This window comes from Cryptomeria japonica, chromosome 3, assembly GCF_030272615.1.
Source record: "Cryptomeria japonica chromosome 3, Sugi_1.0, whole genome shotgun sequence".
Taxonomy (NCBI): Eukaryota; Viridiplantae; Streptophyta; class Pinopsida; order Cupressales; family Cupressaceae; genus Cryptomeria; species Cryptomeria japonica.
Genome location: NC_081407.1, coordinates 477283842 through 477300672, shown reverse-complemented (window position 1 = coordinate 477300672; position 16831 = coordinate 477283842). Strand labels below are relative to the sequence as shown.

The window sequence follows — 16831 nt, the reverse complement described above, 5'->3', positions numbered from 1 at the left end:
GAACCTTTACCAGATGAGGACTTCCCTGTCCCGCTCTGTTTGCTACTAGAAGAGTCCCCCTTTCCCTTAGACTTTCCATCGTCTTTGGGTTGGAACTGCTTCTTGTCTTTCTTCGGCGGATAGGATCCACCCGATGCACCCGATGCCTTCGGCAAATCCTTGTAGTCAACCAGTCGATCCGCGACTGAAATGGCCTCCTCGACATTTGGAACCTTCAGCTTCTGTAGCTCGTTCTGAGCCCACGGTGCCAGACCCTTCAAGAAGTGGTACAACTTGAAATCTTGATCCATATTTGGAAATTCCAACATAAGGACCCGGAAATCTTTGATATAATCTCGGATCATCCCTGTTTGCTTCAGGTCTGAAAGCTGTTTGAAGGAGGTCCAACCTGCATTCTCTGGCTTGAACTACTCCTTGAGTGCGTCCCGCAACTCATCCCATGTGTCTACCTTGACTACCGACCTACCAGCCTCCATATCCTGAAGTCTGGTCCTCCACCAAAGCTTTGTTGCTCCAGTGAGGAATCCTGTGGCCGTCTCCACCTTTTCTTCGTCCGTCAATCCCCTCATGGATTTCAGGTACCTACCCATGTCAAAGAAGAAATTCTCCATGATCTTGTCGTCTCAATCACCCTCATACTTTTCAGGTGGTGTCACTCTTGCACCCTTGGTAATCCCTGCTTGAGAAACACAACTCTTGACAAACTCGATCTCCCGAAGAGCCTTCTTCAACTCGTCTTCGAGTCTAACTCGTTCTTGCTGTTCATGTCCATACAGGACCTGGAGATCCTTGATCTCACCTTCAGCAACGTCCAGTCTTACCTCGGCGGCCTTCGCGCACACCGGCAGCTCCATCTCTTCCAAAGCCTCCAAACGGTTTCTCACTTCAAGAAGTCGCTCCTTTTTCTTGGACCTCTCAGTGACATGAATAAGGGGCGAGCCCTGCTCCCCCTCTGACTCCCTATCAGAATCCCCTGCTTTTGACTTCGGCATGACTACTGTAAACTGAACTCCCTTTTAGTGTGCTAGCTTGGGGTATCAAAACCTTGGGCTCTGATACCAACTGTCACGGGGCTAGGTTTTCCCGTGTGGCACCGACGATCTTTTAGGTACTTGTCTGTGAGATCCAAGCACTTCCAAGAACTCGAACTACGCTTGTAAGCACTCCCAAGCTCCAGAACCTGCACACACACACTTGCACAACACGTACAAACTTGCACAGCGGAATCCTTACACAATAACACAATGTTGGGGCAATAAGATAGCTTTATTGATCTGAAGAATGGCCCCTGGCCCGGTCTACAAACAATTCCAACTATGTCGTTGGTCACTACCCCGAGTACTTCCCCAGCACTCAATTACAAGTTCCCGCCCCTGGATCAACGTCCACTCTTGAAGCACCGGTACAAACACCACTACACCTCGCCCCTGGCTGTAGCTTCTCACATAAACTCCTGATCCACAAAGACCCTGTCTCCTTTGGAACTCAACCTGGCGCACCATTGACTCTCTCGTGAGCCTGCGGCGACTTACCCAGTACAAGACCCAGGCCCCCTCCCTAAACGGGGACTCCAAGTCACTTTGCTACTCTGCTGCTGCTCCTACTTCACCTCTGCTCTGCAATCGCTCTGAACACCTTTGCTCACTGGAATGTTGTTTTGGTCCTCCTTGGATTTCTCCACCATGAACCTTCGCCTGTGGAAAGTAAAGCACAATGTAGATATGTTCTCTCGTGAACGGTTGGGGTACTCTGCTTCCCCCTATATAAGTTTTTCATCCAGTTCTCACACATATGTAGCTTGGCAATAAACATATGTCCGTCACCACAACTACCACCTGCTGAGAATAACAAGGGACTTATAACCCCAGAAGCATATTGGTCTCCCCGAGACAGCAGCCCCTTACAGTACCTTGCGCGTTGCATTTGATTTCGATGAGCACGTCTTTCTTCCACTGTATCATTTTGTATTTCCATGGCACAGTGTGTTGAGAATGAAAGGTATATGATATATCTGTGAATGAAAATCTTTAAAATATAAATATATACCAAATTAATAAAAATTTCTATATACCAAAATAAGTGCTAGTGTAATGTGAAATAGCATATGAAACGATTATAAAGAAAGTTGTGAGATTCATTGTTTAAATAAAAAAAATTTGATCATAAATGAAAAAAATACAACATATGTTGATTTATATATGATTTTTTGTATTGTGTAAATTTAAGTATATTTAAAAGCATTTATTGAAGTAACATGACTAAGTACAATACATGATGATGACATAATACTGTAAACATGATATGGACAAGTGAAATACATAATATTGAAAAAGATATACAAAATGCTTTCATGTATGGACAAGTGAAATACATATTATTGAAAAAGATATACAAAATGGATACACATCCATGAACAGTATTATATGTAACTTTTAGGTAGGCTTAATGGCTGTAATAACAATGCTTTGTGTTTCTTGGCCAGCAAATGGAACCATTTTGATGTTGAGATCAAAGAAAAATTTGCAATCAATAACATTGCTAGGTTCCACAGCATTAGGTTCTGCTAGAAGTAGCTGGAAATCTTCTGCAGGAACACCCAACAAGGTATTTGATGGTCCTTCGAATGCAGTAACTTTAAGAAGCTCACCTGTTTCATCTTGCAAGTCCATTTTAAGCATGTAGCTAAAATCGCATTCAGAGAGATCAGTAGAACACTTTGGGCATTGGAATGTGTTGGGTGAACTTTGCACAACTTTTTTCTTACATTTTTTTTTGTTCACTACCTGTGGACAAGATAGGTAGTAAAAGTTGTCTAAGTGAAGTTTTGTAATAGTGGCCTTCACACATACATTCTTTTGGCCAGGAAAGCTTTCATCAGTAATAGATGAAATATCTATTGGATTTTCAAATGTGTGGGGGGAAAGGTTGGTTTGTGACAATGAAATGTAGGGTTCGTCAACCCCTTTCTTAGCATACCATGTTTGTAATGTTGTGGTTTCCAATAAATCTGGATTGATTAAAAGTGTAGTTGAAAAGATAGTATCAAGTGATTTTCCATTCCAAGATACTATACGGCCAGACTTGATCAAAAGAACAGGAGGATTCGGTTCTAGGGACATTTCAAATATTTGTTTGCCCTCGATTTGACAGTGGCGACCCCAAAATGTAATATCTATGGTACAACTTGACATGTCTATGATTGTAGCAGTACACTTTATTGTCTCAGTGCCATCTCTTTTACGTATGGTTGATGTAGGGGAGATTGATAAAACTATTCCAATGACATCTACAAGGGCATTAATAGGGAACGATTGTAGTGAATCTATGCTCTTAATGTGGAAACTATGCTTGGGTATGGTAGAGTCTATGCATGTGGTAGGAGTTACTATGGAAGAGTCGTGGAGGATTATTTCAAAAGGGTTTGTGGAGCTACTATATTTAGTGTTTGCCACTTTAATACGACCGTTGGAGATCACATAAAGACTACCAGAGTGAATAACATGGTAAAAGTTATCAACAAGTTCATTAAAACAAGTCACATGTATTTCAGATCCTAACATGTCTACAAAATCAAATCCAAAAACTTTCCCATCACATCCTACATTTTTGAAATTGTGAATAGGGGTTTTTGCTAATGCTCGACCTTGAATGGACCATTGTTTGTGATATGGGGTCAATGTTTTAATGGGAATAATTGGGAAAGGGTTCAATGGGTCTTCAGAACTATTTGATGGAAGGTAGGCAATAGCTTGTAGGAGTGGAGTTGGAGATCCAATGATAGCTGCATTATTTGAAATTATGTCGAAGCTAAGAATTATAATAGCCCTGCAATAAAATGAGATGTTTATTTAGTGAGGAGGTCTATAAGAAGAAACAAGAATACAAAAAAAAAAATTGGAAAATGTGGACATACGTGTATTTGTCGAATATCTTGCAAGAATATTCTGTAAGGCAGAGAATAGAACCCGTGACTAAAGCTTCTTCTAGAACAAGACTGTTCATTTGGTTAGGAAGCAATGTTGGATGGGTGTGCATACCATCAGAGAGTTTTAGGCGGTATTTGACATTTGTAGAATGAGGTTGTTGAATGGAATGTATTGCTGTAACTTGTAAAGAAGGGTCAACAAGAGACATGCCTGCAAGAATGTCTGGTATGGCATTTGCAATTAATGTTGCCATCATTCAATTCAAACTGAGTGGAAGATGTTGGCCTGTGAATAAGTTGAAATAGGACAATTAGGTTGCGACAAAGAAATTGCGGTCAACATGAAATTGAAATTGAGTGGGAATAGCATGTTTGTTTATATAAATTGAAATTTGTTAATTTTTCTTTCTTTCTACAAATGTAGTATTAAAAAAAGAAGTCTTCAAAGTAGTATTCAAGTTAAGATTGGTATGTTTGAAAAAAAAAAGTGTTTGAACAGTTGTTGAAGTTATGCACCAATCTTTCCTATTTTTTAATTATCTTTATAAACAATAATAGTTCATCAAACTTAATGCATCTCATCTAAGCTATTTTTAAAAGATGGAGAGTATATAATGATAACAAATATTTTTTAAAGTATTCCTTGTGATACAACTCATCTAAGCTATTATTACACTATTTAGTTCAAAAAATAAAGTTATGAAGTAAACTTTTTAAAATTGTGAGTAAAAAACATCTATTTCTAAAATGAATGAGTGGTTGAAGCTCAAAGAATCATATTACCAAAATAAAAGTTTATTCATTAACTTATGTTGATGATTTACACTGATAGATTAGGTAGGTCACATAATACCAAAATAGAAGTTTGTTTTTTTACTTTTTAGTATCTGTACTAATAGTTGTAGCACAAATATATGATTACGATATTTACATTGTGAGAAGCTAAAATAGCCAATCACATTTTTTTTAAGTATGCCTCATATACATCAATGAAAAAGGAGACAGGGGACTCTTTATCACTTGAATAGTGTCGGTGACAGTATATCTCCTTAAGGAAAGTGAATAGCCCATCTAATTTAGTGTAACTGGCTTGGAATGTTGACATCGTCTCCTGAAGTTTTTCAATATCCAATTCTTCCACAAGAGGTGTTGATTGACATGTAAGTTTGAATTTATGTACAATATCATGACAGCTGGTGGACACAATTGAAACAAGATTTTGGACATCAGTTGCAAGACAATCTGGTTTATTCACAGAAAAACATGATTCTGCTGGCATGGTTGTGATATCCATTGCCAATAAAGGGTTTTCAGTACTTTTGGTTGTATCTCTAGTAGGTAGTTCAGTGATACCATCACAATTTGTATCTTCGGCCATTTCCTGATAGGAGTAAATTTGAAGAATGTATAAGTATCAAATAAATTTGATTCTCCATGTTATTAAACTATGAAAATTAAAATTTCAAATTCTAAATAAGTTTTTAAAATGGAAATAACTATTAAACAGTTCGTATGCACTAATTCTGTGGAAGAGGTGTGGAAAGGCAGTAAGGAAAGAAATGGATCTTTTGTACAAATATATTTGTGTATCACATTAGGGCTATTGGTACGATAGTTAGTGAATGATGTTATGTATGCAAGAAGAGATTAGGTTTCATTTTTGCCAATAGAGCATTTCTTTAGTCACATATAAATTTGGTTGCAAAAATAATTTTCTTCATTCCTTTCATCAATACATGAGTTTATAATTTAAGATAATTAATAATTAGGATCACAATCATAATATATAATATAATTGAATCAAATAATTATAAATATTTTATAATTATGTTTAAATTTGACTTAACAATTGATAATTTAGAAACATATTTTATATATATAGAAACCTAAAAAATAAATAATTAATAATAAAATAATTGATATAATATCTATGATTATAATTATAATTAAATACTAACTCTAATTTACAACATTAAATCTTATTCAAACCAATTAAGCAAATTCTAATTCATATAATTATGATTTTAGTCTAATCAAAAAAATTCATAATTACAATTATAACTTAATCTACATTATTAAAATTCTAATAATAAAAAACAATAATAAACTTAATTTAAAATCTAATTCTTAATTATTATTTTGACTTTATATTATTTAATAATATTTATATAATATGAACCTGACATAAAATTTATTATAAATATAATATCAAGTTTAATCTTAAAAAAACTTACATTAAATTAAAGTTGTAAAACTAAAACTGAATGCTAATAAAATTTTATTTAGTTAGCTGTTTACTGTCATTTACTAAAGGCATAGAGAAAGTAGTTAATAATAATAGCCTCATTGTCCCGTATTCAGCAAAAATCATTTTTAAAAACCTATATAGTTGTCTTCTCAACCGTGGATGTGGCACTTAGGTTGTTTGCATGTGGTGAAAGGTGGAGGATGCTAGTATTCTCGGAGAACTCGCTTCTGGAGTTCCAAAACCAAGACATGTTCAAAACATTTCATACATCCGTATTAGAGTTGTTTTAACATTATTAGAAAGCTCCAGTTTCAGCGTAGGTAGGCCTTTGTTGCTATACCATTTTGGTAATTTCTATATTGATTGTCATCTATTTTTGCGATTTAATTTGTCTTCCAATCTCCTGCTAATTCACATTCCTTTGCTCTCATTCACTATTTCTTCTTTTCCTCTGTGGTTTAAATCTAATGCCCTCCATTCTTACAGTTTGTAATGGTTTTTTATTCGGATGAGGATACGTAAAGGGTGCAGAAATTAGGTTGAAAATAGCAGGAAGAGGACTTGGAGGCGCAGAAAGCTAGTTCTTCTTTTAAACCCTCTAAAATCCTTCATTTCTTTGTGAAAATCAACATAGTAATGGAAAAAATGCATACCCTAAGTTGTAAAATCTTCTATAGGAGACTGCCATAGTAACGGAAAAAATTCATACCCTAAGTTGTAAAATCTTCTATAGGAGACTGCCCAAGTTAATAAGCTACGTAGTATGTTCTAGAAGGAATTTTAAAAATGACATTCTGCAAACAAATCGGTCTTTTAAAAACATCCTAAATTTTACTGTTTACATTGAAGAATCAACGGCTGTATGAAATAATGAATCAGATAGGATTTCCAGTGCACTCCTCTGGGCACGAAATATGATGGAGCGGAAGCAATAATACAATTAAAGAAGAGATGAGTTTTAATTGGAGAAAGACATATAGTTCCTAGGCGATATATTAAATCTTCATTGCCATTCATTCTCTCTACGATTAGGAAAGTCTTATCAATCACATCTCATCCTCCTTAGCATATACTGCGACGGTTTGGCTTTTATAGAAGGGAATGACCGCTATGTTTTGGCCTCTCTCAACTGGAATAGGTATTTACTTTTGTCCGCCAAATTTTGCTTTGCTGCCCCTCGATATAGGATAGATTTGAGTTTAGATTTCAAAATTGTCACGCGTCAATCATATTAGTTTATGAAAGACGTGATGATAAAAAAGATTTAGGGTGATAGAAGTAAAGAAGAAAGGCAATGGATGGTAGACGAGTGGCAAGGGGTGGTGAGAAATTAAATTGAAGGCGGTTGAGATATATAAATAAACTCCTCTGTGTTGTCAAATATTTACTTTATGAGAGCACATTTTACACAGCCAGCATGCTGGCAGCCACCTAAGGTACACAATCGGTCATTCCTAGGTCTCTGCCATCTACAATAATTAGAACATCAGTCCAACATGGTCCAAGAGGAGTTACCCGTAGCAAGAAGAGCTACCAGCAGCAAACTAGGCATCCTAATATAGGAGTAGAATAATGATAACAAGGCTATTGAAACCCTGTGAAACTTTAAATATTATTGTTTTCTTATTATTTAACAGCCATCTTCTCAACATCCCCAAAATTGAGTCCCCATGTAACCCTACAGGGCCTATACCCAAAACTCGGTGGCACGTTAATCACAAATATCTCATGATTTCACAAATCTCATTTCCGAATAAGAGCATCTCAATTCTGAAACAAAAATGAAGCAACCTTTAATCAACTATAGGATTGATTTATGTTATCAACAATAGGATTGATTAGTAATTACCTTTCCTGCCATGAATATAGACTGTTCACTAGTTCAGAGAGTGGAGAACTTACGATGTCTAGAAATGTGGCCATGTACTTAATCTACTCATGTATAGGAAAGGGAGGATATAGAAGCTAAAACGGATTAATTATAGGATGTAGATTTAAACCAATCAATAGTTGTGGTTATTTTGAACTTCTATGAATTTACAGCAGACCATAAACCCCAAAATTTGAGTTGATTATCCTCCATGTACCCAAAACCCTAAATAAATAGAAAAACTCACTTAAATATAAGTAATCTGAGCATAAAAATTTCAACAACGTAGAAGGTAAAATACTTGTTTGATGGGAAAATGTAATAATAGCATATAAAGTTTAATAGTCATGGAAAATACCTGTGGCAAAGAAGTAACTTGATGGACGAATACAAAGCTGAAAACAATACATCCCCAAATCAATTAGTTAGGAAAACAATTTATAGTCAAGAGGAACTGAATAAATAGGATGAACAAAGAAAACAAAGTATAATACACATACCACTGTAAAAAACTCAAAAATTACAAGTAAAATAAGTGACTGTTAAAATACAGGAACACCCAAATATTTGTAGCACAACTACCTGAATAAAATATCTTTGCGATCCCAATGAAGAGAGGAAAAATAAATATCTTGTTGATTAAAAAGTAATTAAAAAGTAAGATTTTGTTAGTTAAAATGTTAATTACATTAAATTTAAAAATTTGTATTAAGAATTTACCAAAATATATAAAATTTAAACTATACAACAAATACATAGTACATTAGCAATTTAAAATAAAATTATACTTATTTAAAATAGAACATGTTAATAATAATCTTTTTGCAAGTTATAAAGAGTTTACTATAGTCTTTTTAAATATGAATATAATTAGGATTGTTAGTCTAATGCTTAATAGTTTTTAATAATATTAATACAATTGATATGAAGCATTAAGAAAGAGGTGAAATATCTATAGAAAAAATAATAAATATTTGTTAAACTAGAATAATAAAATGATTTTATTCATAGATTTATTTTCTTTTTAAATATGAATATAATTAGGATTGTTAGCGAGCATGTATATAAGTTCAAAAACCTAAAGATTTTATGGAGATCCCATTTTACCCTAAGTGTAAGAAAAAAGTAATGATGGATTAATCTTAAATGATATTTTACTCATGATTAAACTCCCATATTTTAATTAATCCATCATTACTTTTTTCTTACACTTAGGGTAAAATGGGATCTCCATAAAATATTAATAAAATGGATATGAAGCATTAAGTAAGAGGTAAAATATCATTTAAGATTAAGATATAAATATAATTAAGATTAGGGATCTATAGATATTTCACCTCTTACTTAATGCTTCATATCCATTTTATTAATATTAATATTATTAAAAATTAATAAGCATTACACTAATAATCCTAATAATATTCATATTTAAAAAGAAAAGAAATCTATGATTAAAATCATTTTATTTGAAGGTTCAAACTAATTTTCATTAATCAATGATAATCTTTTTATATGAATTTTTTAATTATTTCTTATCTTAAACGTCTGTATATAATTGAGAACCGCATACTTGCATCACATTTTTACTCGGGTCAAATTAAAATGTTGATATTGACCTTTTATTTAATTAAGATTATGGTTAAAATATTTTAACTTTTATCTTAAATTATATTTTAATTTTTATCTTAAACGATATTTTAACCATTATTAAACTCCTATTTGGGTAAATTATACTTTAACCCTAAGCTTAAATGATATTTTAACCCTAATGTTAATCGTATTTCTACTTTAATCTTAAATGATATTTTATCTATAATTAAACCTGTTTTTATTGTTATATTTATATTATACACCTTTAAATCATTTGAGATTCATTTGATAAAATATATTAAAAAATCAAAAAAATATAATTTAAATAAAATATATTAAAAAATTACTAATAATATAATCAAAATTTATAAAGTAAGATTTAAAAAAAATTCTATCAAGCATAATAAAAAAATAAAAATTTACAGGGTTTTCACCACGGGGCTACGAGGAGCGTTTTCCACACCAGCGTCTACGGCTAATTGTACTGACATGACAACTATGTTGATATTATTGAAGCACTCAAAGATCGGTTACAGTACAACCGACTTTTTGCATACTTCGTAGTATGTCAAAAGCACCCATTATTTTTTATAATTTAGTCGATGACGTGAAACCTGTTTCACAACGCCAAACTCCTCTCCTGTTCGGTAAACTGCATCAGAAAACAAGTCCGGGAAACCTGTATCAGGGAAATGCATTGTTGGTGGATTCTAGTAGCCACTCAAAAATAATCTGTTAATGATGAAAAATATCATTGATTTGATTGCATTAAAGTTTTCAGATTTGATTTACCCTTTCAAAAGATTTGCCCATTAATGCGTACATTGTTGCTTACGTTCATGCTTTATCTGTCACCGCCATTGATCACCACCCAGCGTGTGGACAGGCAAAAGCCGCTAGAGCACGGACTGACACTATATACGGAGGCATAGAGATCAGACATAGTGGGGCATAGGCTATGCAGTGCGGTTTAAAGGGCTGCATAGGCAGTGCCGATGAGTCCTTTCACGCAGCCACCGTACGGAGATGACGAAATAGGGAAAAAACCAATCAACGGCGGAAACTTTTCCAATGGTCTTGCATTTGTTTTGGCTAACTTTCAGCCATAGATTTTAAAGATTGAAAGATTGTGTGGGTCATCTCAAATAGGGAACGCCTTCGGCGTAATAAATCATTGTATGGTGATTTATTCAATGATTTGATAAACCATTATATGGTGGGTCCACCTGAAAAGTGTCGCGCATAAAAAAAAATGCCTAAAGGCTTCACAAAAATTTCCCCCGCATTAGTTTTGATCGCTGTCAAGAGATGCTGCGGGATAAGTGGTGGGAAGGGATAAGCCCTTTCCCGGCCATCCCGCAGCATGAGGAAGGAGATGTGAAGGAAGTTAGAAAGCTTCAGGCCCCCGCGGGATAGGTAGCGAGGAAGTTGGAAAGCTTCTCCGCTATCCTGCATGATGCAGGTAGGTGAGGGGACCTTGCGGGATAGTTCAAGCGTAAGGGAACGGGAGCATGGAACCCACTAGGTGCAATGCGGAGAAAAGAATGCACATGGCGGGGAACGTAACTCCTTACCTCGTGTGATGTGCAGTGCAAGTCAAAGACCCACACGGGGTAAGAATTGTGTGCGGTTTTAACAACCCGCTATATCGAGTGAACGTGAGGACCCAACAAAATGCAATGTGAGATAAAAACGAACGCTAAGCGGTAAGGCCCGGGAAAGTTAGGGCAAACAAAATGGTAAATGCAGAGATGCGATGAAGATTAGGGCTTTCGACTTTCAACAATGGCACCGTCCTCTTCTCATCATGATTTTTTCCCTCAGTAATGCTTCCCAGATCCGGCTGAAAATGATGTGTAATGCAGCACTCAAATTGGCGGCGATGAAAATTTTCAGCTACGGGAAAGAGACAGTGTAGAAATGGGACGACGTAGTTTTCATGTTACGAATACTACTAAAAGTAGTTGCATAAGGAAGGGTGATAAGACTGGATCTTCTCTGTTAAAACACATTATATCCACCACCCTGCGATGTTGAGTTTTGCAATTTGGTAAAGCACCTGCCCACGAAACATAAGATTGTTACAATAGCACTACAGATTCTATGTTCAATCCCTCTGATTGGTTCAGCGAATCATTACTCTTTGTGAGTGCAATCTCTTCGAGGTGTTCAGCTAGATGATTTGGTGTTTTGATGATTTTCCACGTTTAGCAAACGCCTGTGTATAGCAATCACAGCAATGGGAGAAGTTTGCCGAATTTCTTTGTTTTCCCAGAGAGTCATGTGTTTGCAAAGAAAGTGCAAGGAGTTAAAATGGGGGCAATCAGAAAGATGAGGAAGCGTTTATCGATTATCCCCGACATTGCATGAGATGGTGAGCATATGCAAACCGGTGTACAACCTGAGAGTTCATTTGTTACCAGTTTAGGGTATGTGCTTCCATCAAAGAATAAAAGGAGGTTTAGGCAAATACAGTGGCAGATCTAAAAGAGATTCCTACACCTCTCTTCGGTGCTTTTCTTGTCAGCACTAAAATGGGACTGTGGAATAAGGCGAAGTTTTTATTGAGTGACTGATTGTCACTTTAGCATTTAGTTCGATGGTCTTGTGCATAGATTTACATGAATATGTGCAACAGGGCAGCAATTGTGGTTGTAAAGGCATTTGCAGGGTCAATGACTGCTCAGAATGGGGTTTTCCACAGTGATAATGATCAGACAACGGGTAAATGCAACTCGCCACATAATCATTTTATGACAGAGGAGTCTGAAGAATAGGCGAGTGCAGCTTGATTTTAGCTCAAACCAATGTTATGGCACAGAGCAGTCAGCAGCATCTGCACGAGGCCGAGGAATGGAATGGAAGCTTATAGGGTTTGTGCCTTTCTTCGGCTATTCTTCAATCGCGAAGTTGCAGTAACAGGCTGTCACGGGCTAAGATCAAATGGGGAGTGTCAATCTTCTAATATTGATTGAAAGGAGTAATGAAAATAAGTGTTTCGGGCGGACTTAGTATGGAAACTTTGCAATCAACATGCTATTGTTTAAACTGATTTTGATATACAAAAGGGTGATTGTAAATTTTATGTAATTCTCGATGGATTGCATGTTGACATTGTGCACCATGAGGGTGGCATTGTAGGGCATTGGATGAGAACCTGTGCAGCTCTGGATTAGAATTGTAGCCTCTTTAAAAACATGTTTATGCAATAATAAGAGGAATGTAAAGGTAATGTGAACCCTTGTAAGAAATTGAAGAGTTTTCAACGCATTTGTTGTATACAGAGGCATTTATACCTTTAGTTATATGTGTGTTGTCTCACATTTGAAATACTCAAAATTTGAACTTTGAATTGGTTCTAATGTTGTATGAAGGTTCAAATGTGTGTCTCTGCAAAATGAGTGAGCATGTGATCCAAGGTTGTCTTTCTTAATCTACATTGTCGTCAATCAAAAATATGCCAGTCAAAATATAAAAAACGGATGAGTTTTGAAAATTACAGAGAATTGAGGGAAAATCGCTTTGTGAACATGTCCTGAGCATCATTTTGTGCCATCTTTTCAAATTTTGATGTCCCTCGCTCTAAAACAACTAAAATCCCTCACCCTAGGTTTCTTCATGAGGACTAAATGATGGTATATGCTCATTTTTCTACTTTGAAGACATGTTTCAAATTTCAGAGGCTAACTCCTTACCATTTAAAAGTTATGGTCGTTTTTCTTAAATTTGGGTATTAAATTTTAATGGAAAATATTTAAATTATTTTTCAAAAATAATTTAATATTTTAAATTGGTTTCTATATTTCCTATTGAGATCATTTTGGAGGAAAAATTTATTTAAAAATATCTCTCATCTCCCTTTTTCCCACTTCATGGTCAACGGCTCCAAAAGTCAGAATCAGATCCTTGAGAGATTTAGGTAAGAATGTTCCGTTTTCAAGCATTCTGACCCAAATTTATAACCTCAAAAGAAAAGGTTAGGATTGCTCCAAAATGGAGCATCTCTAACCTTATTTTCTAACCTTGTGTGGGTCCGCTTTATGAGTTACATGTAAAGGTTAGAAATGCTCCATTTTGGATCATCCCCTAACTCTTTTCATAAGATGAATTAAAGATGCTCAAAAGGGATAAGCCTATACAAAGAGCAATGAATGAAGGGTAGTCGGGATAGTAAGAAGCAAATAACCACACAGATAAATATGAATGTAATTGTCACTATAGATGACACAATCAAAAAGAAATGTGTGGGAGATCAAATCAGAGAAAAGATCATAGAGCCCAAAGATATAAATGCGAATGTGGAAGCTAAGAGAAGGTGTATGAATGGTTTGACAGAATGCTTCAGAAATGTAGCCTCATGGAATGTGATGATTCTAAGATATGCACATTCACAACTTTGAAGCAAATGCGATTTGGCTGGTGTATAATTCAAATTGCACAAATTTCCCCAGCATCTTTCTTCATCATGCCAAAACAAGAAAATATTTGGAACATATTATGAATAGCTATTAAAGCTTTAAGATATGGAGATTTTATCAAATGTATCTCATAAGTGGGACCGATTTCAAGATCTTAGACAACATCCTCCATGTCTGTGCCAAATACAAGTTTTGTAACAAATTGATGGTGTCCATCAAAAGCATGACCATGGTGAGATTTTTATCAGATGTCATAGTTGCAGTTCCCCTCATAAACATATATGGAAAGGATGAAAGCATTGACAAGTCTATGACGTATTTGATAAAGCACATTAAAGAAATACAATCTCACAATGCAATGATTGCAAATTTTGACGAGATGCAACACGGAGTGTTGAAAAGTTTTTAAAAAACTTTTAAGCAAATACAATTAGCAAGCCTGAAGATAAATTGCCACCTTTGTAAATGCCTTTCATTGTTGTTTTAATAAGAGAACACTGGAAACGAAAAAGTGGATATTCATCAATGAACAGAGGTATCATTTTCATAAATCATGGTGAACGTGTATGCAAACTATGGAGTCCTAAGATTGCAACATGTGGATAAAATGATGCACAAAATGATTGTAGCTTATGTAGAAATTGCACTCATTGAAAATGCCTTGGATACCATTAAATACATGTAGTTAATGGACCAAAGAAACAACTTCTAGGGAGATATCAGGGTAGTGCACAAAGAATGAGTGGTCAAAAAGGGGGGTATAAGTGGACACTTTTTTTTGAAATCAGGTGAACCTGAACCTTGGAGGCAAAATTTGAAAGTCATCCACTCAAGATATGAAGATAATCAAACAACAAATATTGTAGTACTCTTAATCTAGTTTTTTAACTACTAAACTTTTTTCAAAATTGGATAAAATTGAGGGGGGTAAAATCCTTCGCGCACGAAAAACTGACCCTGATTTTTTCTGAAAAACATAACATAGTGTCTGACGTGCGCATCAAAAAAAGTCATAGTTAAATTTAGTATTTTGACAAATACTTTGGTAGAAAGATATTTGAGAGTGAGCACTAGAAGATGTGTATTTTTTTGTAATTTTTTGTTGAGCATTTTTTTTTTTTAATGATTTTTCCAATCAAGCACATCCTAAAAATTAGGTACCTATTCGTGCGCGAAGCATAAGTTTGCACTAAACAAATCGAAAATACAAAAAAAAAAAATTAAATTGTAAAGAATCAAGTGCACTACAATAATATATAAAGTTTTTTTAAATTTGGATAAGTATATCAAAAGTTATTCAAAAAATGGTGCACCTATGTCTGTGAGAACTATGGAGACGGTAATAAAAGAATTCAATAATAATATGTTATTGTTGTTCAAATTGAAAACAAATTATATGGTTAGAAAGCTCAGAAGATGGGTGAAAATATGGTGGCAATTTTAGGAATACCCACTTTATGAAGTGTAAACCTGATGATGACAAAATCGATAAACCAAGTTGATAAAATAAAACACGTCAAAATGAGAGAAACTGGAGGGAAAACAAACTTCCAATCCGTAGCTTTGTCATCCAGACCTATTTCCAAGCCTAAACAGTCAAAAGCGCGTACGGGGTACTTATGATTTAAAAAGCGCGTATGGGGTACTTATAGTGTAAGCAGCGCGTACGCGCTTGTTTCCCTATAAACAACGCGTACACGCTACCTTTACTATAAACAGCGCATATGCGCTATTGTATAATATGATATTCTATGTATAATATGTGTATATACATATAATATATGTAATATATAATATGTGTATTAATATGACATTGTATATATAATAATGGTTATATACATATAATATATGTATATATATAATATATTAAACATATATATACACATTGTAAGTGTATCATCTCTCCTCTCAAACGCATACAAGGTCTCTCTCTCTCTCCTCTCTCTCTCTCTCTTCTCTCTCCTCTCTCTCTTCTCTCTCACTCCTCCTCTCCATACCCCGTCCCTCTTTCTCTTCTTCTCTCCCTCCATACCCCACTGCAACTATGTCTACACTTCTATATAAGTAAGTGAATTTATTTCTTGTCTACAACTTCCTTTTTTATTTTTATCACTGTATCCTCTCCTAAAAAAATTGACTGGGTGGATTTTTGTGTGTATATTGAATAGGAGGAATAGGGTTTGAAATTGAACCACGGGTTATATTACCGTGACAAACAAGGAAACCGTATACCAATATTATTCTCGAATGTGTTTTTAATGAGCAAAGCAGATGTGGAAAATAGTGTCAACAAAGCAACATGATTGAGTCAGAGTACCTGCAATATGTTTTTCAGAAGAAAACAACAGGTAGGAAGAGAAAGAGGGAGAGTAACACAGATGATGTCCTGTAGAATGATAGTGGTGGGTATGCGAGAGTTCCCATTGTTGTTACACAACGCCTGTCACCTAAAGAAATTAAAGTTTGTTGTATGCATGGTAGTGGTAGTATATGATGATCATCACCTTGTAAAACAACCTGTAACGGTACATACCCATGAAAGAAATCAAGTGTGTAATTCCTATAGTCACAATCGAGATCAGTCTTATACCCTTTGCAAATTTAATAGCATCATATGTTTTAGAACTTAGGTCAGTACTCTTAAGGTTAGGTCAAGCTCTTACACTTGCTTTTTTAGTGAAGCCTCGTTGTTTGTTCGCTGGAGTCTCGTTGTATGATGTTCTATTCATAACTTTAAATTTAATATATCATTTTATTATCCCACCATATGACCCCTTAGG

The 16831-nt window shown here is 35.0% G+C and overlaps 1 protein-coding gene across 1 annotated transcript; it reads right to left on the bottom strand.

Moving 5' to 3' along the window:
* Positions 1 to 2432: 2432 nt before the first annotated feature.
* Positions 2433 to 4179, bottom strand: LOC131045843 (replication protein A 70 kDa DNA-binding subunit E-like). The gene is made up of 2 exons (XM_059217529.1): positions 3914 to 4179; positions 2433 to 3825 (listed from the first exon to the last, which is right to left on the bottom strand). Exons 1-2 carry the CDS (start codon positions 4177 to 4179, stop codon positions 2433 to 2435), a joined length of 1659 nt encoding a protein of 552 aa, XP_059073512.1.
* Positions 4180 to 16831: the final 12652 nt, after the last annotated feature.

Coding starts and splice junctions, on each gene's coding strand:
- LOC131045843 (XM_059217529.1), bottom strand. CDS start 4,179: ATGGCAACATTAATTGCAAATGCCATACCAGACATTCTTGCAGGCATG. Junction 3,826..3,913: donor AAGATATTCGACAAATACAC/GTATGTCCACAT, acceptor ATTTTATTGCAG/GGCTATTATAATTCTTAGCT.